This window comes from Melopsittacus undulatus, chromosome Z (genome assembly GCF_012275295.1).
Source record: "Melopsittacus undulatus isolate bMelUnd1 chromosome Z, bMelUnd1.mat.Z, whole genome shotgun sequence".
In the NCBI taxonomy this organism is placed as follows: Eukaryota; Metazoa; Chordata; class Aves; order Psittaciformes; family Psittaculidae; genus Melopsittacus; species Melopsittacus undulatus.
The window spans coordinates 73,014,890-73,041,603 of record NC_047557.1 but is presented as its reverse complement, the minus strand read 5'-3'; the positions used below and the strand labels follow the sequence as shown (position 1 = coordinate 73,041,603).

Here is a 26,714-nt window from a genome sequence, read left to right as displayed (position 1 = left end):
CTCAATATGCAGGATAGCAAGCATAAGATTACAAAACAACAAATGCTATTTTAGTAAAAAGTGTATGCAGAACGGATAGTCTTAAATTTAAGTATGCAGAGATTTTTCATCTTGATTTCAAGAACTAAAGAAACCCACAAAATGTATGCCTCTCAAAAACATTCCTTCTTGAGGTGGCCACAGACCTAGTATAACACTAATATAATGCAAGTATCTTTCTATAATCCTGACCAAAAAAAAAAAAATTACCTTTGCATCTTCTCCAAAGAAGCGGTATTTGTAGCCACACTCCACGCATAAAACAGCATCTTTATTCTGTTTCTTCATTTCTAGGAACTGAAGTTCTAGTGGAGTGTAAATACTTTTGGTTCTCTTATTCAGATTTGTATCTGAAGTATTCTGAGTATTTTCGTAAGCCTTAAAAGATGCAGAGAACTGACCAAGGTCACAGGGTAACTCCTCCTGTAGATGGAAAAATAGAGTTAGGAATTATTAAATAAATAAATCTCCCCTGCAGACCTTGGCTCATATTGACCTAAGAGCTAAAGACTGTTTTTGCATTAAAAAGCCCCAAGAACTTCAGCAGAAGTAGGATATGCAGACACATCTCAGCTGAAATCAGATCTCTACTGTATCATGAGCTCTCAAAACTCTGATCAAGAGACATGAAGGCTGCAGAGACTGGGCAGTCTAAACTGGCCAGATATAAAAATAAAGACGAATTATCACTCCAATTTAGAGATGAGACACTGCACCGCAGAGAAATTAATAACATTCCAAAAATCCATGGTAAATCAAGAAATAAACCAATTTCAACACAAGTCTCAGTTCACTCTCAGGCTCCAAAACTGTATTTCTTCTCCAGTCTGCCCTTTCTACATAAGCTCTACAGACTTCCCAAAATAATTTATTCTGAAACACAGAAAATCTATATTAGTTTCTAAAACTCTTAAGAATTAAGGCTTTGAGACCAATGCCTCTGTGGTTTATTATTTACAATAACATTATGTAGCCTATACTAGACAAGCAACCTCAGCTCTACAACTTTCTTTTGTTCTATACAGTAAGCAGGGTGGTGAATTCAGTCTTTTGGAACAACACTGATAAGGTGCCCTTCACTTACAACAAAGTTCCTCCTCACATATATGACAATATCAAGTACTGACAAAATTGGTTAAAGATGACGTAAAATACAAAGACAACACCCTCCACAAGTTTAGTATGACCTTGTCTCCTTTTACAGAAAATTACTGTAGCAAAGCATGTGAAATAAGGTCATGAAAGAAGGTAAAAGAAGTAAAAACACATGAAAGTTGAATCGTTGAGATGGTAGTAAGTTAGCAGCTCAAGGGATTTAGGAGAAAATTATCCACATAATAAAAAGTTCTAACTCTTAAGAAAAAAGCGAGACACAAGCACTGAGATAAGCCACTCCAAGGAAGGCAGGCCAGCCCCTTCCCACCTGACTGCCTGGGCAGCACAGACTCAGCTGATGTCCTTCAGAGAAAGATGACAGTAATACTTTGTCAAGTCATGAGTCTTCACTATCTACTGAGTATATTAAGAAATAACTGCTCTTTACTTTTACTTTGCATACATCTTGCTTGCAGAGTCTCTTTGCACAGGGTTAAAGCTGACCTTCCTTGTGCTCTAGGAAGTGAGTTAACAGCTGCCAATCCCACAGACAACCTGTGACTGACTGGATCCAAAGGCTGTTTGGTGACAACCACCTAAGCATACATATACACAGTGGCAATATTGCTATAAAAAGCACAACAGTGTCAGTGCACTGGAAACCAACTTTGTAATAGGAAGGCAGAAATACTGTACAGCTGATACACAGATTAACAATCATGTCTGTTCAAAGATAAAGAGAAACCTGCAGAAACAACAATCTTAGGTCCACAGGTCAGTGGAAGGAATGTTGAACATGCCTTTGCTCACCAAACATGCACTTCCACTGCAACACACACATTTTTAACTAACAACTTATGCCAGGCATATGCTGCCTCCAGTTTACAGAAGAAAGTCACTAATACTCCCCATGCATGTTTCATAAACAGTCATATATAAAACACATAGATTTTATAGTTTCAGCTTCTAGAACTGTTTCTCCAACATCTGTGAGACATGCTAAAGTATGACACAGATTAAACTAGCAGGGGCAGCATCTGGTATAACTGCATGGAGAAAGGGTCAGAAATTAGGAAGCACCAGACAGTCAAGTGCTTTAAGAAGAGGGACGGGTCAGTCTCCTGTGTTCTCCAACTGACCATACCTACAATCTCAATTCATCACAACAGAAATCTCTTGCCACAAGAAAGAGATGTACTTTTCGATCTCACATTCACACAACCCAGAGACTCAGCTTAATGTCATAACCTTCAGATAGGGAATGTCAGATCATTTATACTACCTTTCATACAACCGCCTTCCTCCAAAAACACATACAAAGCTTTGCTAAAGAGCAGTTGGGTCACAAGGCAACACCACCACAGTCAGCTATGAGATGACTTCCAGGACCTCCAGGTACTTCAAAGTGAAGTACTTCAGTACTTCAAACTTAGCAAGCTGATCCCAAACCCAACCAATTAAATTAGCCCCATAATTAGGAGAAGCAAGTACTATCATACTCTTATCGACTTCTAAAAAGATAATTTTTCGTGGGAGCCACCCATATTTTCTGCAGATTAAAAAAAACAGTAATATCTTTAGTAGTTAGATTTATCAGCAACTGTATTAAGCTACATCTCAGCAGTAATTCTACATCATATTTTTGCAAAGAAAGCCTGCTTGGAATTTTACAGGGTTGTATCAAAACTGACAGAGCTGAAAGAAAGCTGAGCTAAAGGGTACACTGAACATTTTTATTACAATATTATGGGTTCACACACTTATGATATACACTGCCAGTGGTTCTGCCCTCTCCTTACTGTTTTTTTCAGTGGCATCACTGAACAGGTGTAAGAGACAAGAGACATCCAGCTCACTATGCTAGGAGTTCCAGGAAAATATCCATACAGAAACACTGGCCTATTAGGCACTGCTGCACTATTTCATGACAGAACACTAAAACACAAAGGGAATCTCATGACAAAGCTTGCGTTTTTAAACCACAAAAAGCAATCTGCATAGCACTGGACCAGAGCTCTACGTACCTTCTGAGCAACCTTTGGGCTACTGTCCAAAGACTGAAGAGGCTTTTTCAGTTCTGAACTTTTTCCAATAGTAGCGGGACATTTTTCCAAACTCAGAGATTCTTCCTTCTGAAAACTATCCTCCTGGAATCTGTTACTTTGCTGGTCCCAATCACTGCAGAATTCTCTTAGTCTGCCTAGAGTCTGCAAACATATACGGGGCTTTTCACACTTCTGAAGTTCTTTTTCAGCTAAAAAAGAAAAAAAAACAAAAAAATAAAAGGAACAAAAACATATTAGCAACTTATTTTCTAAAACAGAATACCTATTAGAATGACATCAGTAAGCAGAGAAAACAATCATCTTGCTCTATCACTCACTTCCCTACAATCCTTCCCTTCTCTCAATGCAGTATTTCTGCCAGCCCCACAGAATTGTGCATGCAACCATCTTGATTAACTTCCTTGGAAAATCAATAATCTTCATCTATATTCTTCTTCATATATGGGAAAAGAAACAAAATTGTTTTCTGTACGGATTATTTCTGTACTGATAACTGCAAAGCCACAAAATTAGCCAAGAGTATCAGAAAACACTAGTGGTATTTTTTCATTACAGTTTGTAAGCAGACTAGTTGCTAGTTGATAGTGTCTTAATGATGCTTCAAATCACTATCACACCCACAAAACTGAACATAATTCCCTCTTTAAAAAGAACAGTGAGGTTATTCTTTTTGGTGAAGTGCAAGTGTAATGAACTTTACCTTCACTGATTTGTTTTTCTGGTTTTCTACAAACAGCATTTACATTTGACAATAAAAGAGTACTTATTGGATATAAATGCTTGAAGGTTTGTTCACAGTAAACTCACTTTTATCCTGAGGCTTCAGTGAATTACAGATGTCTTCTAGAGTAATTTGTTGCACCTTGGTCTTCTTTTCACAGGGTTCATTGCTTTGATTTGATGTTCTCCTTGTGCCAAATTCAGAAGCCTAAAACATAAATTATACAGAGAAATTCAGTTACTTTTTATCCTTGCCATCTTCCATGAACGACAATGCACCCAATTATTTCATAAAGAGATAGCATGAAATGAATTTACAATACATGAAATCCTTATTTTTACCTACCCACTTTTTTGTTTATAAAATACTTCTTCTAACATTGAAGGCCACCAGAGGAAGCTAAATAGTGCATTCTGTGAACAATTTGGCTGTTGTGCCAGAAAGAAACACTTATAGTTTCTATAGCTTCAAAAGGCAGCTCAGAACTACCTCTGTGGCAGAAAACTGAACTAGCACTTAACTGACATTCCCACCATACCACACACCAAACATTTGTGTCTGGATCAGGTCTCTTCTGCAGATATTCATTCCCTCAGTTCAGAGTCCTCTTCTTGTCCTATACTGGGATCTAAGAGGCACTTATGACTTCCTACAGCCTACATCCCAATGATGGAAGAGTATCTTCTCCACACCATCCTGTAAATGTTAACCCACACTTAAAAGATTTACCTAAACTATCTGTAAACACCTATCTAGTATCATTCCCCACGTACAGAACACGGTACTTTCAACCACTGCTCCTTTAGAAGGCTTTTGACACGTGCACTTTTAACAATTCACAAACAGAAAATGTAAAAATTTCTTTTGTTTCATCTCTGATTCATCATTCATTTATTTTGTTTCATAATTGATGACTTCTTTAGTCATACTTATCAACAGAATGCAGTGTGACTAAAGAAGTAACTTGCACCTGCAAACATAAACACACAATAGGTGCTTTTAGCAGCTAGCATTCCTGTTTCATAGAGTAATCTCAGATGGTTTTGAGTATATTAGTGGGAAATTCTATCTCCTTGTAACTACACAGGATCTCCAAACTCCACAACTAAGCCCATAACCTCTACATAACATATCCACATGCACAATCCACATGAGTGGCAGGGTGGTCCCCTTCCAAGTCCACTTTTACATACCACCAGACTAACACTAATTAGAAAGCATTTTTTCTGCATGGGCAAAAACTACTAATCACACCTTTCAAAATATATCAGGCCGAATATGACAAAAAGGGTTGACTTGAGACACAGGTGAAAAAAGCAGACACCTTTCCAGGGCCACAAAGGGCTACAGACATTATCTACAGGGAGACTGGAAAATATAAACTCATGATGAAACCCAGTTGCTGAGAGAAAGTATTTTTTTCCCAGCAGCGACATGGAGAGGCTGCTGGATCACTGCAGCTCTCTTGGCCTTGCACGGAACAGGAGACTGAGCTCCATGACTGCAGTGCCACGGGGTCCAATACTGATGCAGCATTTATCAAAACACTGGCTTTGTCAAGCTTTATGTCAAGTCTGAGGTCCTACAAAATGGGCATATGACGGCAGTTTCCGGAAAGACTCGGTATGTCTCCCCTGTGTTAAACAAGGCACGGATGCTACAGCAAGCACTGGTTAAGCTAGAAACCCTGCCTGATGGAGGGACCGCCGCAGGGCATCCTTCCAATCCTCCCTGTCACGACTTGCTGACACGACCTATCCGGACAGGCCCGAGGGACCTCCACCACCACCACCGACAGAAATCCCGCATGGTATCAGCGGCACGGACCGTGCCCTACAGGAGCCCTCAGCCCCAGTCAGCCGCCCCGGGCGCACCGTCTGCAGGGCGGCACTCTGCTCTCCGCCGCTCTCCTCCGCTTCGAAGAACTTGCTCAGCACCTGCTGCTGCCCGCCGCCGCTTGCCCGCCGTCGCCGCACCCCCCGCGGCATGCCGATGGCGGACTCAAGGCCGAGGCCGCGGACACCGGCACCACCTTCCCCACCGGATGCGATAACGGGCGCGGGGCGGGGCGGCGTATGAACAGCCTCTGGCCGTGGTGCGCTGAGCGGCGCACACAATCTCCCGCGTCAAGAGGTTCCGCCGCCCCTCTCACGCCAGCCCGCCTCGCTTCTGTGTGCTCGCCCGCGCGCTGCAAAGTCCGGTGAGGAGGGAGGCGACGGTGGGAGTCATGGTGCGCTCGCTGAACTCCATCGTGGCCGTGTGCCAGAACATGGGCATCGGGAAGGACGGCAGTCTGCCCTGGCCGCCGCTCAGGTACCGCGGATATGGCGGGGGTCTGCCTGCCAGGGGTAGCCGGCGCGCGGGCGGACTACAACTCCCAACCCGCACTGCGGCGCGTTTCCTGCTGGCTGGCGACCGTGGAGCCGCGCGTTGCGCTCTAGGAATTGTAGGTTTGATGGGGGTGACGCTCAGCTGGGCGGGAAAGGGTTCTTGGTGCTTGTCGGCGGCACTGCGGCCGGGGCTATGGCTGCCGGGACCCGCCGCCTTGGCGGGTATCTCCGGGGGATTCAAGGAGGCGCGTCGGCAGGCTTCTGGCCGTGGGTTATCTGTCATGCATCATGGCCTTGTATCAGCAATACTGTGGCCAGCAGGGCCAGGGCAGTGATCATCCCCCTGTCCTGGGCACTGGTGAGGCCGCGCCAGTTCTGGGTTCGTCACTACAAGAGGGACGTTGAGGTGCTGGAGCGGGTCCAGAGAAGGGCAGTGGAGCTGCTGAAGGGCCTGGAGCACAAGTGTGGTGAGGAACGGCTGAGGGAACTGGGGATATTTAGTCTGGAGAGAGAAGGCTCAGGGGGACCTTACAGCTCTAAAACTAGCTGAAAAGAGGATGGAGCCAGGAGGTGGCTGGTCTGCTCCCAAGGAACAAACAGTAGGACAAGAAGAAACAGCCTCAAACTGTGCCAGGGGAGGTTTAGACTGGGTATTCAGAACAATTTCTTCCCCAAGAGACTAAACAGGTACTGGAACAGGCTGGCCAGGGCAGTGGTGGAATCCCTGTCCCCAGAAGTGTTCACAGACGTGTAGATACATGGTTTAGTGGTGGCCTTGGCAGTCTAGGGAACATTTGGACTTAATGATTTTAAACGTTTTTTTCCAACCTAGTTGCATTTTATGCAAGCAGAGCTGGGACCAAAGGTCTCGCTTCAGGCATGGCATGGGGCTGGCCCTGTCCAGCCTTTTCTTCGTGGGCACCAGTGGTGTTTGTGTTATGTTTTTGTTGTTTCATTCTGTTTGTGTTTTCTTCGAATTAGAGAAATGCATCTTATTCCTAAGCCATGTTGTAATGCTTAATGCTCTTTTTGTTTTCTTGCCAGGAATGAGTATAAGTACTTCCAGAGAATGACTAGCACATCCCAAGTTGAAGGTAATGTTTTTCTTTTTCCTGAGTTTTGCTTCTGTCTAGTAAAGTTATTTTCTGTGGTATCAGTCACAGAAAATCCTGGTAATTTGATTTTTCCCTGACTTAAAAGGTCCTGCTTCTGCAAACAACCTGCCTTCCCAAGCCTCACAAGTATTTTACCCCTTGTAAATGTGTCATCTACAGATACTTCGGGTTAGGTGAAGAAAATGGAGATGAACCTGATGTTTCAGTGCTGCAGGTGATGTGTAAATAAAGAGAGCTTCAAAGTTTCGGTTCTCCAACAGGATAGAAAACTTCAGCTGCCTGTCTTTACCTACAACTCTGACGTGTTAAGAAAGGAAAGGTTTCTATTTGCCAGTTAATCAGCAGAGGGTTGGTTGTTTTTTCAGGCTCTATTAGCTAATCTAACTTGTTTGCTGTAGCTCAGCCTTGACTATTTGTTCCACCCCTCTGGTCCTTTGATAGTAATTTAGTTTCATTTTCTGAGTGCTGAGCCATCCAGTAGCCAGAAAACCTTAACTGTACTGGTACATACAGCAGCAACACTGCAGATCCATGCCGTCATCTGTGCATAGTAATAAACAGCTGTACTGGTAGCGCACAGCAATAATGTTCAGGACAAGCAGACCAGAACCTTTGCATTGTAATATTTGAGACTATTAATTTGGTGAGGTAAAACCAGTTACTGTGAAAAAAAAAGTGAAAGCACAAATGGGGTAAGAATGCAAGGGATTAAAAAACTGATTTGCTCTGACTTGGGTACTAACTGCTGCCAGAAGAGATGAGTCTTGCAATGCCTCCACTCCTCTTTCACCCTGACTTTGGTGCTGGTTTGACTTTTATTTAAGCTGTTTTAATTCTCTAACGCAGTAGACTAGGCTGCTGTGGGTCAGTGGGGACTGCTAGTACAAGGTGTGTGGTAGGAGAAGAGGCATTGGGAGAGGAGGAACAGGATCTTCCTGATCCATGTGTCAGGCTCACTGTCTATGGTGGAATCAGGGTCGTGTGAGACATCAAGCTTATCTTAGCATTTCTGCTGTGTCTTTATTTGCCAGCATGGTCAGTCTGTTTCCTGTGGTGCTTTTTTCATGCTACTGTTAAAACCACTGCCTGGCAAAACTCACTTGTTTGCTAAAAATTCTCTAACATGTACTCTTGTTTTGATTAAGTGACCTGATTTGCAGGTCTCTGCCATATGCCACAAATAATATCTAATTTCATTTTGCAAACAGCCTTTAGTGAAATATTTTACTTACTGTTTAGACAGTTAAGCCCATTTTAATCTTGCATATAAAGAGACAGAACACAATTGTAAGTCTTCTTGTATGCCTGCATCGTACAAGTAATCCATAGCAAAAAAAAATAAAAAACCCAAAAAACCCCTATGTTTCACATACAATTAAGAAGAAAAAAATATTCCATCCTGCCTGCACATCTTTTAATAAGCTATGTCCCAAGAGCTAGATAGTGAAGTTGGTTCATAACCTCTTAATGGGTTATGCTGCCATAGATCTTCACAACAGGGATGTCACTATCAGTTCAAGAAAGAGAATTTTTTGAAAGTGGAAAGAGCACAGTGCAGAAGCATCACATGATCTTGCTTTTAGTCTGTGTGCATACGTGCACTAGCCACTTCTGTGAATTAGCTGTTCTAGACAAATCTTTGTTCTGAGCCCTTAAGCATCTGAGTGAATCTTTAGTGAGGAAATACATACATTGTTCACAACTTGTGCCTTTCCTTCAGCAGTAGTGCTAGTGGTCTGTGCTAACATATCTAAACTGACACCTCAGTATAGCTCTTGGAAACTTGCTCATGAAATTACGGTGCAGGAGAAGGGTCTTCAGACACTGCTCAAGAACAACTGGAAGGTTGGTTCTGTGGTGTGGTCTAGAAGATCCAGCCCCTCTTTCATCAAGAAGCAGGGAGGATAGCTGTGAACAAGTACTGTTGTCTTTTCTCTAAAATCTCTCCTGCTATGTAACACTGTAGAACATTTCCTGTTACCTTTTGTATGTTTATTTCTCTGGCAACTCTATTTGCTTATAAAGAGAAACCCTCTTTTTAGCAGGGTATATATAAGAGAGAATCAACTAATGAACATTTGTATTTGATCAGAAATTATGCTTACCATGAATGCTAGAATATAATAGGACACCTATTGCACTTTTGCATTGCATCCAATTTAACTGGTTCTTCTCAAAGTTACCCTTTAACTTGGTGTTTTGTTTGGGTTTTTTTTCCCTCCCTTAAATAACACTCAAAGCTGGCAATTATTCCTTATCGTATAACTGAAATGATGGAACATGCAAACCCAAAATTATTATTGTGTGCTGCTTGGATTTATAAAGAGAACAGTGATATTTTTTCACACCAGGAGTACTCTTTTGAGTGTATGAGTTGATCTTGCACACAGAGATTAATTTATCCCCATACCTGTAGCAGAGGCAGTGTTCATGTAATGCCTGTGATGGGCAGTGACATGCCTTTTTTCATTTTCTTTTAATTACAAGTTTACAGGTGTACATAGACTACTTTGACAATTGACAGGTCTCAACTACCTGACAAGACTTTGAGGAAGCAAACCTGTTCTTCTGTTCATGTGTCTAGTTTGAGAATTGGGGTCTAAGCTTGTACTTTTGTTGACTGCTGAAATGGAGTTTGGAAGGGGGAGAGAAGGTCCAGCTGTGTCGCAAAATAACCCAAAGAAATTTGGGACATAGCAAAAATACCCATTAAGTGTTTTCTTTCTTATTCAGGTAAACAGAATGCCTTGATAATGGGTAAAAAAACCTGGTTCTCCATTCCTGAGAAGAATCGTCCTCTGAAAGACAGAATTAATATAGTGCTCAGCAGGGAGCTCCAGTACGTATGATGAATGACAGGCCTGTCAAACAAATAAAAAGTCTACACTTACAAATGAGTAGCAATGCATCATAATACAACTCTAAATGTAGCATTTTTGATATCTGCTTAGGAAACATCTCTGTTATTGTGTGATATCACTACTTTTTTCTTTTTTAATTAATTCGCAAGATAACTGTTGTTGCTTTTAATAAATACAAGTCCTAGCTTTACAAACAAACCATCTGACTATATCAGCAATCTTTCTGACCCATCTATTTAACTATTTCTCTAGAGCCTGGTTAAATGAGTGGCTCCTAATTGCTTTTTCAAAGTTTATTTTTGTTTGCATTCAAGGAAAAAGAATTGTCCTTTTTCAGAGCCCTCTCCTTGAATGCACCACCTACAGTCATCCAGATATTCTTAAACATCAGTGTTCACTTATAATGGTTTATACTTTGGAGGATATTGGTGGATTTGGGAGTGAATAGGGGAGGGGGATAGTGGCTTTTTTGACTACTTTTTTTGAACAGACTATTAATATTCTAGAATTCAAGTAAAAACCTACTTTTATAGGTATCTAAATGTCTCTGTTACACTTTTTTAAAAACATGATATAAAATTTCATATCTGTAATTTATAATGCCTTTTAAGTCACAGTTATTATTAGATTGTGATTTATTCAAGCAGTCCTGCAGTCAGATGAGTTTTCTAACGTAGTTTAGCAATAGTAGGCATTTCAAAACAATTACCTCGTCTGAAACCTTTAGTTATTTATCCCCATACCTGTAGCAGAGGCAGTGTTCATGTAATGCCTGTGATGGGCAGTGACATGCCTTTTTTCATTTTCTTTTAATTACAAGTTTACAGGTGTACATAGACTACTTTGACAGTTGACAGGTCTCAACTGCCTGACAAGACTTTGAGGACGCAAACCTGTCCTTCTGTTCATGTGTCTAGTTTGAGAATTGGGGTCTAAGCTTGTACTTTTGTTGACTGCTGAAATGGAGTTTGGAAGGGGGAGAGAAGGTCCAGCTGTGTCGCAAAATAACCCAAAGAAATTTGGGACATAGCAAAAATACCCATTAAGTGTTTTCTTTCTTATTCAGGTAAACAGAATGCCTTGATAATGGGTAAAAAAACCTGGTTCTCCATTGACTAACAATTACCTCGTCTGAAACCTTTAGTTATTTGGGAATTAATCAAAACACGTTGTACATCTAGATTATCACGGTGAATTGTCCTTCAATTATTTTGCCTTTTCTAGGGAAACCCCAAAGGGAGCACATTATCTTTCAAAAAATCTGGATGATGCTTTAGCTCTTTTGGATTCACCAGAGTTAAAAAGTAAAGTAGACATGGTCTGGATCGTTGGAGGCACTTCAGTTTACAAGGTACGTTTAGAGTACTCCTAAGTAACTCATTTTGTATGATGTGATAAAGATGACTCAAGCTCCTATTACCTCTGCTTTAGGAAATTCTTTTCTTTACACAACTCAGCAAACTCCAGTGATTCCAACAGAACAAGTCTTGGAGAGTAAAATTTCAACTCACAAATTTGAAATACCTGTCCAGGTAACCATTAGCTGTTGCTAATGGTCCGGGGTCACACAGTCATTGTGCTTTTGAGAACTTTTCTTAAAAACCTAAATTGCTAATTTTTTCAACTGAAAAACTCTTAGTTAAGAGGAGCAAACAGTTCTGCTGTCCTTTAGTCATTACAAGTATGCTGGGAAATACACTCCACTTCTTGTTTGGCACTTGGACTTCAGGTGTGTGATAAGAATGCCATCATGCTCCTGGTAGCCGATTAGGGTTGATAATATGCTTTGAATACACTGTAGGAAAACACATTTTCTGATACTTGCCTCTGTGGCTTGTGCGTTTCATGAACTTCTCCGTGTCTTAGGGAATGTGTGTTTTACAGTAAAAAAAAGAGAAAAAGTAAAGTAGTTACATATTGCTACTGTTGTAAGGAAAATAAGATATATATGCAAATAACCTATAGAACACTGTTGTTCCTCTATTTTTTTTACTTATGTTTTATAATTGCTTTTGCATGTGGTGCGTCTTACTTCATGTCCAAATGCATTCAGTCCATAAATTATTACCATGCAGAAGTAACCTGCCCTTCACTCTCAACTGTTAAAAGGCCTGCTTCCAGGCAATATGTAGCAAGTTTATTTCTGGAGACGGATTCTCTTCAGATTGGGCATAACTGTCCAACACGAGCAAGAGACTGGATCTGGCTCCTGCCTGTAATTCTGCAGAATGCAGTGTGTGAGCAGAAGCATTTGCCTCTTCCATGCAATGGCTACATACTCATCTAGTGCTACAAAGAGTGCTTATTTCTTCCAGAAGCATCTGTGTTGTAGACTTTTAATTTAACTGTTTTTCCAGTGTCTGGCTGATACTTGGTAGGAAAACATGCCATTTTATTATATTACTACTCACCAATACTTACATTATAAATAGGTAGTTTTCATCAACAGTACTTTTGCAACACCTTTCTTGTGCTGATCCCCAGGAATATGACTTAAAATTTCAGCGGCTTTCCCCCTTTCGAGCACCTACTTGGGATATTTCAAAGGAATTTTTAATTCATTAGTTAAAAGAGTTTGGTGGAAACCATACACCTTATCAAAACTTCAGGTAATATTTTCAGTGCCTGTACTGAAGATGCACAAAGGATTGCAGGAATGTTTCCACTATACCATGTAGAAATGTGTGGGAAGTAAAATGGCAATTAGCAATTGAAATTAAACAAATTATTCAGTAGTTGCAGTTATTTGCTTTTAAAGCATTATTTTTATCTTGCTACTTTATATTGCTCAAAGGTTTAGAACTGATTGTGTCTATTAGTACAAACCTGTGACGGAGAAAGTGTCTTAACTACTTCAGCAAGTAAGTGCAAGAAGCACTTTGAGCAGTTTGAAACAGGTAGTGCTGAGGACATGACATTTCCACTTTAGCACTTTGGGGAGTTTAACCCAAAGTTCGGATGTTTCAAGTGAGATAGAGCTTTCTGACGACAGACCTTGATGAGGAGGGCAGGCCATTCTGGAAAGCACTGTACTTGTCATCTGCCTCCTGCAGATGATGGTACCCACCACTGCTGCGGAATGGACTCAGTCAGAGACCAATATGATCAGACAAAAAGCCATTTATTGCAAAGCATTAACTCCTTATATACTATTGCTTACACACACCTGCAGCAATTTGGCATATCATGATTGGATACTTGTCTAGAAGACCCTTAGTGACTAACATATAATTGGTTAAGCACAGGTGTGAGAATTTGACCTCGAACGCTTGCCAACAGTCCACAGTTCTCATTACTCAGTGAATTCCAGCTTCTGCTTATCTTGCTTGCTTAAGCTTCCTTGGGCCTCTCACGGCCTTGCTGTATCTTTCAGAGTTATTCATAGCTCATGTACCAAATATCCATTCTCCTGTGAGAATATTGTCTCCACCCACCACCATCAACCCTTTTTTGCTCCTGACCTTGTGCCTGGCTCTTCCTACTTATTTACAAGTAATAGTATTGTGCCTGCTGAGTAAATTCTTCTGCATCTGAGCATAGCCACACAGCAGAGGAGTAGAGAGCTGTTTACACTAGGAGGAGCTACTCCATTTAGATCCCATTTAGAAGAGCACCAAGGCTGTAAAAAGTATCATTTTAAATGCTACTTGCTAGCACTAATGCTTTACATGGCAGAATAGTATAAGTAAATTTACTTCCCTGTGTATGTTGGGAACTCTTAAGCTGTGTGGCATCGAACAAGCTTCCATCCAAGCATGCTGCACAGACCCTGCCTGTAGAAAGGGCTGCCCCCTACCCCACAAAAGGGACGTTCACATGAGAACTTGCTGCTCTTTTAGATAAAGGCGAGGACACGCAGGTGGTATAGTTGTTGACACCAAGTGGGAGCTGCCTGCAGGCTCTTCTGTTACAGTTTTCTGGCTGAGCTTATCCTGTGGCCAAAGAATATGCACAGCACAGTACAGGCTTGGGTCTGTTCAGGTTAATTGTTCTGTGAATTACTATTTCTTTAATGTACAGTGATCTTTCAGTCAGGATCACTACAAAAGGGAACAGCAAGCTAATGCATGCACCCGTTGAACTTAGTTTGGGTGGGCTGCTTTTACAGCCTGTCACAGACAGGCTGTTGTGGATGTCTTGAAGGATGAGTAGGAAGATGGATGATAATGGCATTCTTGGAGTCTTCACTGTAGCAGCTCTGCCCTGGTTGATCTGCTGCTCTGTGCACAGGGGTTGAGCTCAGGCTGGTGGCATCCCATTGGTATGGGGATCCTGGAGAATAAAAAGCAGATGCGGAATACTGAATGAGGTTGCACAACCGAGGCTGTCTGTCAAAAGCTGCTACAAAAGCTTTGCCAGTGCCAGACACTTTCAGAGTCCACAACATTATTCAAGAGGGTGGCTGATTGTCCTGTGGAGCCTTTCAACACAGCTCCTAAACTCAGGAATTTCTGATCAGTTAATCATGATCAGGGTTGTTGTCACAGAGCAGGCTGAATCAATCCTCCAGGCCATATTTCTGTAGATGGTATGAGGAGGAAACGTGTACAGTCTTCCAGGCCTCTGCTGTCTTTGGTTGTCTACATCCTTTGTGGGTACTCTGGGCAGCACCCAAATCCCAGCTGGGTTCCGGGCCCAGGGTAGCAACCCAGAAGCATTACTAGGGTGGTCCATGAACTGAGGCTGATTCACACATTTCAGGAGGTTTCCAAAGAACCTCAGATGGAAGAGGGATGCTGGAACCTTCTTTCTGCCCAGGGTCATTGGAGATGTTTAAACACCTGCCTTACCTGAAATACTGCATCTCTTCTGTGCTTCATGCTGTTCTGCCCAGATACCATGCTGGAACACAGGCCTGGTTTATCCTCATCCAGAGAGTTGTGCCAAGTTGGAGCATCTACCCAGCTGCCCAACTGCAGAAGCCTCTAAGAACTGAGACAAGTAAAGGTGCTAAAGCATGGGTTGTAGGATGGCATTTCAAGACAGGATGCTGTCCTCAGCAACAGGGTCAAGGAATGGGGAGGGAACAGGCTGCTCCTGCTTATGACCTCTTCTTTGTAGGACTGCAAAGGAGAAGGGGACAAGCCTTGATGGACTGTCAGTGTTTAAAAGGACATGCTGTAGCTGTTCATTCATTGCTTATGGCCTTCTTTGCCCGCTGCACCTAGGTTGTGAAGGACAGTGCTCTTCAGGGTGGTGGGAGTACTGACATAAGCTGTCTCAAGTACTGTGAAGAACAGAGAAAGATGAACTCTGAACAGTGTGGCCGTCCAAGTGCTTATGTCTGTCATGTTCATCCTGTGTTCAGCAGCATACTCTGGGAAACTGTCTCTTGTGGGCCTTGACCTATGCAACAGGAAAAGGCAGAACAGGTAGACATAGCAGGCATTTTGGTGGGTGCAGGGAGGGGTGAGTAGAGTACCAGTATTAGGAAGTGAAAGCTGAAAAAATTGAAAACAGCTTCTGCAGTCCCTTGACCGTTCAAAAGCCTCATCTCATTAAATTTGACTTGACACTGATCACCTGATCAGGTTTATAATCTCCTGACATACCAGAAGGTTCCACTGTTGCCTCCAGGGAAACATTTGGACTTCTCACAACACAGGTTTGCAGGTTTCATTTCCTTGCATCTCAGTGTGACGCTAGTACTGGATTTTCTGCATTATTCTGGATCTCCTGAGTTGCTATTGATTGTGTGGAGAAGGAAGGAGGAGTGAAGCAGTGCAGCAATGGCCAGCATAATGAAGCTGTTATGCACCATGAGAGGCACTCCATGATTTCACATGAGCACTTGACACTTGAGAGTCATCTGCTGGCTCATGAGTGCTCATTGTGTGGTGGAAAACTCATGGTGGTGGCTCACTCATTGGTTCTGGCCTGTGAGTCCCCATTAGGTGTTTGAGCTTATCAGGCATGTTCCTAGAGACGCTTTTCTGATTTGGCTTAATTTCCAGGCAATGTAGACAAGGCGTACCAAGATTGCTTCCGGAACAGCAAAAGCACAGTGAGTGGGGACAATTGGAAGATTAATTTCAAAACCACATATATGTTTCAAGTTAAGACACTCATGGAGATACACTCTTTGTGGAGGTACTGTCTCTTAATTGAGAGATTCAGGACTGGGCTTTGACTTTGAGGAATAGTGCTTACTGGAGATCCTGAGGGAGCCTGCTCAGTATAAGTTATCAGTTTATTTTAACTGGATTTAAACGATCTTTTGAACTGATAGAAAAAAATCATTTTTTTACTAGGAGTAGGAACTGTCCAGCACATCCTCAAATATTAAACAGAGACGAAAAAAAAAAAAAAGAAAAGAAAGAAAGAAGTGTACATTTACTTACGTGGAAAAATAATGGCAGGTGAAGTTCCCAATGACCAAACAAAGGGTAATATAACCCCCATTTTCAAGCAGGGGAAAATGGAAGACCCAGGGTATTACAGACCAGTCAGCCTCACCTCTGTGCCTGGCAAAATCTTGGAGCACATTCTCCTGGAAACCATGTGAAGGTGCACGAAAAACAATGAGGTAGTTGGTGACATCCATCATGGCTTCACTAAGGGGAAATCCTGCCTGACCAATTTGGTGGTCTGCTATAATCGGGCTATGGAACTTGACGAACAGGAGTAGAGCACTTGATATCATCTACCTGGACTTCTGCAAAGTGTTTGACACTGTCCTGAATGAAATCCTTCTATCTACATTGAAGAGACATTAATTTGATAGATGGACCACTTGGTGGATAAAGAACTGGCTGGATGGCCACATGCAAAGAGTTGTGGTTAACTACTCAATATCCAACTGGAGACCAGTAGCGACTTGTGTCACTCAGGGTTTGGTGTTGGGACTGATCCTGTTCAACATCTTTTTTGGTGACATGGACAGTGGGATTGAGTGCGCCCTCAGCAAGTTTGCTGATGACACAAAGCTGTGTGTTTCGGTTGATACGCTGGAGGGAAGGAATGCCATCCAGAGGGACCTTGACACACTTGTGAGGTGGGCTGATGCCAACCTCATGAAGTTTAACCATGCCAAGTGCAAGGTCCTACAGCTGGGTCGGAGCAATCCCAGGCACAGCTACAGGTTGGGTGGAGAAGAGATTCAGAGCAGCCCTACTCAGATGGACTTGAGGGTGTTGGTTGATGAGAAACTGAACATGAGCTGGCTTCAGTGTGTGCTCGCAGCCCAGAAGCCAACTGTATCCTGGGCTGCATCAAAAGGGAGTGTGACCAGCAGGTTAAAGGAGGTGATTCTGCCCCTCTATTCCCCTCTCGTGACACATCTCTTGAAGAACTGTGTACAGTTCTGGTGTTCTCAACATAAGAAGGACATGGAGCTGTTGGAGCAAGTCCAGAGGAGGGCCACTAGGATTATGAGGGGACTGGAGCACCTCCCATATGAAGACAGGCTGAGAAAGTTGGAGCTGTTCATCCTGGAGAAGGGAAGCTGCATGGAGACCTCAGAGCAGCCTTCCAGTATCTGAAAGGGGACTGCACAAGATTGCTGGAAAGAGACTTTTCGACAGGAACTGTAGTGGTAAGACAAAGGGTTTAAACTTAAACAGGGGAAGTTCAGGTTGGATAGGAGGAAGAAGCTCGTTACTGTGAGGGTGGTGAGGCACTGGAGCAAGTTATCCAAAGAAGTGATAAATGCTCCATCCCTGGCAGTGTTCAAGACCAGGTTGGTCAGAGCCTTGGGGAACATGGTCTAAGGAGAGGAATCCCTGCCTATGACAGGGTTCAGAACTAGATGATCTTAAGGTCCTTTCCAACCCTAACCACTCCATAATTCTATGATGATTACATTTGGAGAAGAAACTTGCCATTTTATAACAGAGTAAAAAGTTTTTCCATGAGAAGTTTTGTTCATTTTGCTGTTTAGTTAATCTCCTGGCTGGCCATAACAGAATATAGATGCTGGTCATAAAAAGCATTTTGGGAAATAATTCAACAAAGAGGCTTTAGCTGGAAAAATAAATTTCTAGTAATCTCCAAGGGAAAATTTTATCTAATATTCATGCTCAGGTGTCTTCCTAGGTACTAGCATTTAGCATACTGTGGTAATCGAGCCCTTTCATTCTCCAGAAATCTTAATTGTAAAGTTGCTATTCATAGTGCAGCAAGTCTCTTACAGATAATTAATTACCCTCTTAAATATAATTTCTTGACTAAACATATAGGCTTCGCAGGGTTGTGAATGGCCTGAATGGGTTGTGAATTTACTAAGCTTCAAGTCTTTACCATAAGGATCACTTCTTTAAAAGAGCATTAACAAGCTTGCCAAACTTCACTAGCTAATATACTAAAGTATACATTTTAAAGATTAGGTGTTAGTATGTCTGGATTTCCTGTAAGCTATTAAACAAATAATAGTAATTTTTCTACCTTCCCTGAATATAAGGCAAAGTGGGTTTGAGCTGTGTACCTACAGGCATAGAGACTAACGTGTACGGTGCCATGTTTTTTGTAGTGTTGCATTCAGTCTGATATGTGACTGAGGGCTGAGATCCACTTACACAGGAGATGCAGACAACTTGTTTTTCCATGCTGACATGCTCCACTCCTGCAGGTTACAGTGCTGTTGCTCCCTGTGAACCGAGTTGTCAAAGAACGTGCTGCAAAAAACAGGCTCCTTAGAATTGTGTTGATTGAGCACATGATGCCTCTCATAGAATGACAGAATGGTTTAGGCTGCAAGAGATCTTAAAGGTCATCCAGTTCCAGCCCCCTGCCACAGCCAGGGATACCTTCCACTAAACTAGGTTGCTCCAAACCCCATTCAACCTGGCCTTGATCACTGGCAGGGATGGGGCAGCCACAGCTTCTCTGGGCTACCTGTGCCAGGGCCTCAGCACCCTCACAGGGAAGATCTTCTGCCTAAGAGCTCATTTCTCAATCTCCTCTCTGTTGTTTTAAAGCAGTGTTCTGCTCTGGGAGCAACCCATGCAGAAAGCTGAACACTGCAGTAGCTTCTCCACTAGTTCTGGTTTAGGTGAACTAATTAGTGTGGGATAATCCTCTTAACATTTTTTGAAAGCTTGGTAATATTATCTTGTGTAAAGGGGAGACTGAAGGTTGCCATGGTTGTATTGACCTGAAATTCTTTCCCTGTCCCACCAAGCCCATGATAATGTTGTTTGATTATGCACATTTATGGTCTTGAGCAGTTGTTTCCGAGGGACATTCATGTTGTATGTGCAATTGTAACTCTTACTTCATTACTGTAATGCCACAGAATTTTCGTAGAATCATAGAATCACAGACTGGTTTGGGTTGGAAGGGACCTTAAAGCTCACCTAGTCCTAACCCCCTGCCATGGGCAGCAACACTTCCACTAGACCAGGTTGCTCAAAGCAACCATTCTCTATTTTCTCATGTGTAGTTGTGTAGCCTTGTGTAGTTGCCTGATCAGAAACACAGGAATAGGAACACGTTTTCCTGTACTTCGATGACCTCCTGTGACAACACTTCTTTGAGCATTCTTCTAGTGCAATCCCTTAACATCTCTTTCACAGAAAAAAGTGGCAGGGTCACAGCAGTGTGACAGCATTGTTTTCCCACAGAGATTTATATTTTGTAAAAATACATCTGTGACTATTCTAGTTATGCCTTCAGTGTCCATTACATCTTGTTCTTACATAGTTGTAAATAAAATCTGAGGAAACAGAACTACAACGGGCTAGTGGACTACTGGATTAACTAATAATTTCTTTATGAAGTTTAAGAATCTTCTTTAATTTAGCATCTTTATACCTTCCTAGGCTTGAGAGGGACATATCCAGCTTTTCTGGTAGAATCTTCAAAATAAACTCAGAAGACTTTTAATGTAGAAAGGTGTAATACTGCTTTTGTGTTCATTCTTGTGGAAAAACTTACTGATTTTATATCCCTCTGGGAAAAAAATAATGACTAAGAAAGGTTAATATATGAGTCACTTGCAGACACAAATCAAAATGAGCATGACCAGCTATGAAAGGTGGTTTTGTTAAGCTCTTTATCAAAGTTGCTTGCAGAGATGATAAAGGAAAATATTTAAAAGGCCCTCCTTTAAGACTAACACATGGAAAAGCCTGGTGACTAAAGGGTATCTGTTTCTGTAAGGACAAAATGATGAGGCTTTTCAATAACGAACATAGAATCATTTTGTTGCTCTTATCCCTGTCAGAGAGCTGGTGGTGGAAGCTACCACAGTGTCTCCTCCCTCACTAGGCTCAGCCTTCATGGACTAGGAAAGACGGCTGCTCCCCTCCTCATTAAGCTGAGCCCTAGCAGTGTGGGAAAGAAGGATTTTTGAAGATGATGATTCTCCCAATGATCAACACAACTCTCCCAATAGCCCAAGTTTAACTTAGCAAGTCCTTTTACCTAGGCAAGATGTAGAACTTGTGAGATCTTCAGCTGTGAGATTTTTCTTTTATACTCTTGTGTAATGGAGCTTGCCTGTATTATTCAAGGCCAGGTTGGATGAAGCCTTGGGTGATATGGTTTAGTGTGAGGTGTCCCTGCCCATGGCAGGGGGATTGGAACTAGATGATCTTAAGGTCCTTTCCAACCCTAACTATTCTATGATTCTGTGATTCTATGATTAGAAAGGCTGAAAACCAGAATGCAAATCAACAGATAATTTATTTTGAAATTTTATAGTGTTTTTCATGTTTTGTTTGGATTGGCAATGTTGTTGTCTAGGAAGACACTTGAAAAATAAGTGCCTTACACAATTACTTCGGCTCTTTCACTTGTTCTATATAATCAGTACATGATGAGAAAGCAGAAGCAGGGTGTATATGTCCTAAAAACCTGTGAATCTTTAAATGACTGGAAATAATATGTCCCTTTGAAAGCAATTGGTTGCTATCCCCACTAGTTTAACAGTGGTTTGGTGACTGTATATCTGTAAAAGATTAATATTCCATATAATAATGCTAGAACTACTTGTAATACATGGCTATTCTTTCTTGCAGAGCTTCAGGGCTGTTTTAACCCACAAACAGAAACTGATTCAAGGCAATAGTTTTGCACATGCAAACATAATTAACCTTGTATGGCTGTCAGTCCAATGCAGATGGAAATTATGGGGAAGGTGATCCTTAGGTCATCTCTTTTTCACTTTGTGCTTCAGAGGTAGGCCTGACAAGGACTTACCGGAAGTGAGCAGAAAGACAAGGGTATGCTAAAATCTTTTCACAAGGTATGGAGATTTGTGTGATTAATTGTCATTGGTTAAGCAGTAGCAGTCATTTTTTCTCCTTCTTGTAGCTGATGCAGTGCTGTGTTTTGACTTCTGGGCTGGGAACAGTTGCTTGATAGCGAGCATGTTTTGAGGGTGTTTTTGTTCAAGGCCTTTTCTGAGCACGTGCTCCAGCCAGGTGGAGGAGGGGAGGCCGGGAGGAAGGAGAGACAGGACACCTGACCCAGGCTAGCCAATGAGGTATTCCATACCATAGCACGTGATGCCCAGGATGCAACTGGGAGAGAGAGCTGGAAGGATGGAGCTCTGGAGGGAGATGGAGGAAGGAGCACGCGGTGCTCGGCCAGGCAGGGTGGAGTGAGTTATGGGTCGGTGGCTGGTGGGGTGTTGTATTCTTTTCACATGTTATTGGCTTTATCATTATTATTTTTAGTAGTAATGGCAGTAGTGATTTATGTTGTGCCTTAGCAATTAAACCGTTCTTATCCCACCCCGTGGGGGCTACATTCTTTGTATTCTCCTTCCTAACTCTCCGGGAGTTGGGGGAGCAAGGGGGGGAATGAGTGAGAGTACTGTGAGGATTTGATTTAAACCACGACAGTAATAAAGGACACTGGCTCACGTACAGGGTTGATGTGCCTGGCACAACAGGAGAGACTCCATCCCTTGTGGAAATTCATCTCTGGTCCTGAGACAGCAGGCAGTGTTAATAGGCTGTCCTTTAGTAAGAAAGCAAAAAAAAATCAGCATTGCTTTTTCCTTTTGCATCAGACTGTAATATTTTTAAAGGTCCAGCGGCTGCTACACAAGTAACGGAGCATATATGCAGAGCAAAAACATACACAGCTCCCAGGGGAAACCAGTGCAGGTACAAATACAGTCCAAGGATAACTGCAGCAAAATACAATAAATTAAAAACATGCCAAGAGTAACTTTGAAGACCCAGCATGGCAATGGAATGAGTGCAGCATAATGACCATGGAGTGAGGATGCAGATTTTTCCGATTTACAGAAGCATGAGCTCAGAAACGTCTTAATTTTTTTCTAAGTATCTCCTCCTCTTGCCTTGGTACCATAATTTCCAACAAGTTCTCTGTCACTGTCTGTCATTTCCATCACATAAATTATCCTCACATTTACAAACACACAAAGCCAAAAAAGGCCATACTGGTTTCCTACTTACTGGAAACTGTTTGTATGTTGAATATTGTGCTAACTTCCCACAGTATTGCCTGACCACCATAAATGTATCTAGTTACTTCTGTATTTAAATATTCAAGATTATATACCTCTATACCTTCATAGTATGTATATATTACATTAAAACAGACTCATTCACCCTATTCTATTCATTAAAGTATGTATGATGTCTATTTCCTTGATTAAATTCAGAGTAGGTATGCCAGTGTTCTATCAGATCAGCACTGTGCATCCTCTAACTTGTTTTCTGTACCAAAGAAGTGGTGAAACTGATAAAGGGGGCTGAAAAGGGCAAGAGTGAATTGAGGAACTACTTTAATCTTCATGAAAGTGCTGAAGCTGTGATCAAGTTCCTTCCCCATATTACCAGGTCTAGAGCAGAAGTTTGCAGAGACCACGTCAGAGTCCAGTGCTCTATGAACAGGTTCCTTTACGGACTCCAGACATGAAAGGTTTCATGTTTGGTATAAAATTTATTTTTCTGAAGCTTTCATCAGGAAACATAGAGGAATGGGTGCTCCCAAAGGGACGGGAGATGGAACCCATGGGCAAAATAATCTGAGTGGCATGATGGGGCCTCACCAGGCAGGGCTTACAGTAATGAAGCAGGTCCACAGAATGGGATCAGGCTCCGCAAAGGAAACCAGAGTCAGACATAGCCCTGGGATGACCGGACAGGGCCATGGGAACAGCCAAACTCAGGGTAGCATGTCAGCCCACGATGTGATTCAACTATATACTTAAATCTCAATACAAGTGAAGATTATACTTAGCAGAGTAGAGCAACCAAATATAAATCATATCCTAGAATCCTAGAATGTTTGGGTTGGAAGGGACCTTAAGCTCATCCACTTCCATCCTCTGTCACTGATGGGGACACCTTCCACTAAACCAGGCTGTTCCAAACCCCATCCAGCCTGGCCTTGAGCACTCTCAGGGATGGGGCAATCACAGCTTCTCTGGGCAGCCTCTGCCAGGGCCTCACCACCCTCACAGGAAGAACTTCTGCCTAAGAGCTCATCTCAATCTGCCCTCTGTCAGTTTAAAGCCATTCCCACTTGTCCTGTCTTTACAGTCCCCTGTCAAAAGTCCTCTCCAGCTTTCTTGTTGGCCCCTGTAGGAACTGGCAGCTGCTCTAAGATCTCTCTTCTCCAGGCTGAACAAGCCCTGCTCTATCAGCCTGACGTCATTTTTATCCTAAACATTGCCTTCAGATTGCTCATTGAGACTAGGCCATACAGCTGCTTTCTTTTCACAGGACTAGCCATGTTCTCTTAATTTCTGTCAGATGCCTAAGCTCTAAGAACAGGTATTGCTGTCACCAGGTGGAACTGCCACAAAGTGAAATTATCCCTTTGAAAGTGCTCTTGGACAAAGTCCAAAAGAGATTTACAGTTCAGTTTTCACTGCTTTGCTTAAATCCTGAAATACTTAAAATAGTAACTGAGTTTTAGGTTTAGAAAACATATTTGGTGTACAATCTACAAATAGAGACTCTCATCTCTTAGTTTTTTTGAAAGCTGTCATGGTGACAGTTGAGGCAGACAGAACAAGAATTTGGAGAGTTGGCAAAGAAAGCTAGTGTTCCAAGTAAGAAGTTACACTTGATATTATTTTACAGACTTCAAATAGCATTATAAAACAAGGATACTAAAACTTCCTGGAAAAGCCCACTACTTCATGCACGGTTGAACTGTTTTACAAGGAACAACTCACCTTTAATTGTTTCTGTTGTTTCTAAAGGCAGCAATGGAGAAGCCAATTAATCACCGATTGTTTGTGACAAGAATTTTACAAGAATTTGAAAGTGACACATTTTTTCCAGAAATCAACTACAATGACTATAAACTTTTGACGGAGTAAGTACTAAGGTGCATTTTAGGCTTGTATTCACATGTAAGACTTCTATCCAGTGTCAAAAGTTACTCCTTTCTCTTGGGTAATTTCTTCCTAACAAACTTAGCAGGAACAAGTATAGAACTGTAAGTTTCTGCCATTTGCTGTGGTGTTTTTTGTGTTGTCATATTCCAGTCATCCTGTTATGTCCTCTCCAATGAGATTACATCCAACAGGCAGAAGGGAGGTGGCAGAAATGAAAATGCTTGCCTCAGGAGCCAGACATTTTAAATAATATGTTCTAGGCTTTAATGAAAATATTGGGGTTTTTTTGATGAAGCCGTGAAGGTATGGTTTTGCTTCAGAGTTTGCTTTTTTGATTTAAAAGGTCTTGATTTAAAAATGTACATACAAGTGTACAAGCAAGAATCAGCATGATTCTTAAAAGTAGTTTGTGCTTAGTATACCTTATGTAAAGTCAAACAACTCTCTTTCTAATGGATTGAATAAATTACAGGTGACTCATATTGATACTTTTATCTACTTATTGGCTTTTGCTTTCTCTTCTCCTCCTCTCTCCAGGTACCCAGGCGTCCCTGCTGATATCCAAGAAGAGAATGGCATTCAGTACAAATTTGAAGTGTATGAAAAAGCTGTCCTGGCACAATAAATGAGGTTTTCTGTACTGCTGCTTAAGGGAAGGCATTTTAAATTATGATGTCTTACTGAGTGCAGATATGTAGTACGGCATTGAAAGAAAATCCTACTTGATAGTACAATACCTCAGTAGTGAATTATTCCAATTAGCATACCCCAACTCTGAATATATACTCTGCAGTAGAAATACAGAATTGTAGGACCATGGAATTGTTTGAGTAGGACGTGACCTTCAAAGATCACCTAAGTCCAACTCCCCTGCAATGAGCAGGGACATCTTAATCTGGATCAAGTTGCCCAGAAGTACATCCAGCCTGGCCATTAATGTTTGGAATGTTTCTCCCTCACATCCAGACCGAATCTCCCTTCTTTTAGTTTAAAACCATCATCCCTCATCCTGTCACAACAGGCCCTGCTAAAAAGTCTCTCCCCATCTTTCCTATAGGCCCCTTTTAAGAACTGAAGGGTTCCTCAATAAGGAACTGAAAGGTCTCCCCGGAGTCTTCTCCAGGCTGAACAACCTCAACTCTCTTAACCTTTCCTCATAGCAGAGGTGCTCCATCCCTCTGATTATTTTTGTGGGCCTTCTCTAGACCCTCTCCAACAGGTCTGTGTGTTTCTGTGCTCAGGATTCCAGAGTCCTGGATGCAGGACTGCAGGGAGGGACTCATCAGAGCAGAGCAGAGGGGCAGAATCACCTCCTTCAACCTTCTGGTCATGCTCCTTCTGGATACAGCCACAGATGCAACTGGCCTGGGCTGCAGATGCACACTGCTGGGTCATGTCCAATCTCTCATCTACCAGTACCCCTAAGTCCCCTCAGAGGTACTCTCAATTCCTCCATCTCCAGCCTGTATTGATACTGGGGGTTGCCATAACCAGGGTGCGGGACCCTGCACTTGCCCCCATTGAACCTCAGGAGGTTTACATGGCCCCACCTCTCCAGTATGTGCACTTCCCTGTGGATCTCATCCTGTCCCTTGGGCATGTCAACTGTACCATTCAGCTTCATGTCATCTGCAAACATGCTGATGACATACTCAATCCCACTATGTCATCAATGAAGGTGTTAAACAGTGTTCGTCCCAGTACTAACACCTGAGGGATGCCAGCTGTCGCTGAAGTCTGTCCAGACATTGAGCCATTGACTGCTACCCTCTGGGTGTGACCATTTGTCCTGGGTTCAGCAGTAGCAGTCATTTTTTCTCCTTGGTAGCTGGTGCAGTGCTGTGTTTTGACTTTTGGGCTGGGAACAGTTGCTGATAGCAAGTATGTTTTGAGTTACTGCTCAAATGTTTGATTTGTCCAAGGCCTTTTCTGAGCCTCATGCTCTGCCAGAGAAGGAGGGGAGGAAGGAGAAACAGGACACCTGACCCAGGCTAGCCAAGACGTATTCCATACCATAGCACGTCAGACCCAGAATGTAACCGAGAGTTACCCGGAAGAGCTAGGAGCTCTGGGGGGATGGAGGAGGTATCAGTCGGTGCTCGGTCGGGCAGGGTGGGGTGAGTTATGGGTCAGTGGCTGGTGAGGTGTTGTATTCTCTTTGCTTGTTATTGGCTTTATCATTATTATTTTTAGTAGTAGTAGCAGTAGTGATTTATGTTAT

At 42.3% G+C, this 26,714-nt stretch overlaps 2 protein-coding genes across 3 annotated transcripts in view; one reads left to right on the top strand and one right to left on the bottom strand.

Moving 5' to 3' along the window:
* Positions 1-6,087, bottom strand: part of MSH3 (mutS homolog 3) — a 121,986-nt gene extending 115,899 nt beyond the window's left edge. Inside the window, exons 1-4 of the mRNA XM_013127680.3 lie at positions 5,796-6,087; positions 4,008-4,128; positions 3,159-3,388; positions 250-462 (exon numbers count right to left, since the gene is read on the bottom strand). Of these exons, the coding sequence (XP_012983134.2) occupies positions 250-462; positions 3,159-3,388; positions 4,008-4,128; positions 5,796-5,909 (678 nt within the window). The 5' untranslated portion in view covers positions 5,910-6,087. The remainder of the gene's footprint in view (positions 1-249; positions 463-3,158; positions 3,389-4,007; positions 4,129-5,795) is intronic.
* Positions 5,988-25,133, top strand: DHFR (dihydrofolate reductase). 2 transcript variants are annotated; one of them, XM_005143763.2, is made up of 6 exons: positions 5,988-6,234; positions 7,296-7,345; positions 10,100-10,205; positions 11,452-11,578; positions 24,356-24,471; positions 25,031-25,133. In XM_005143763.2, exons 1-6 carry the CDS (start codon positions 6,149-6,151, stop codon positions 25,116-25,118), a joined length of 573 nt encoding a protein of 190 aa, XP_005143820.1. In that variant the 5' UTR covers positions 5,988-6,148; the 3' UTR covers positions 25,119-25,133. The 2 variants fall into 2 exon arrangements, with proteins under 2 accessions (XP_005143820.1, XP_030900236.1); XM_031044376.1 differs by lacking the exon at positions 5,988-6,234 and adding an exon at positions 6,339-6,367.
* The last annotated feature ends 1,581 nt before the right edge of the window (positions 25,134-26,714 follow it).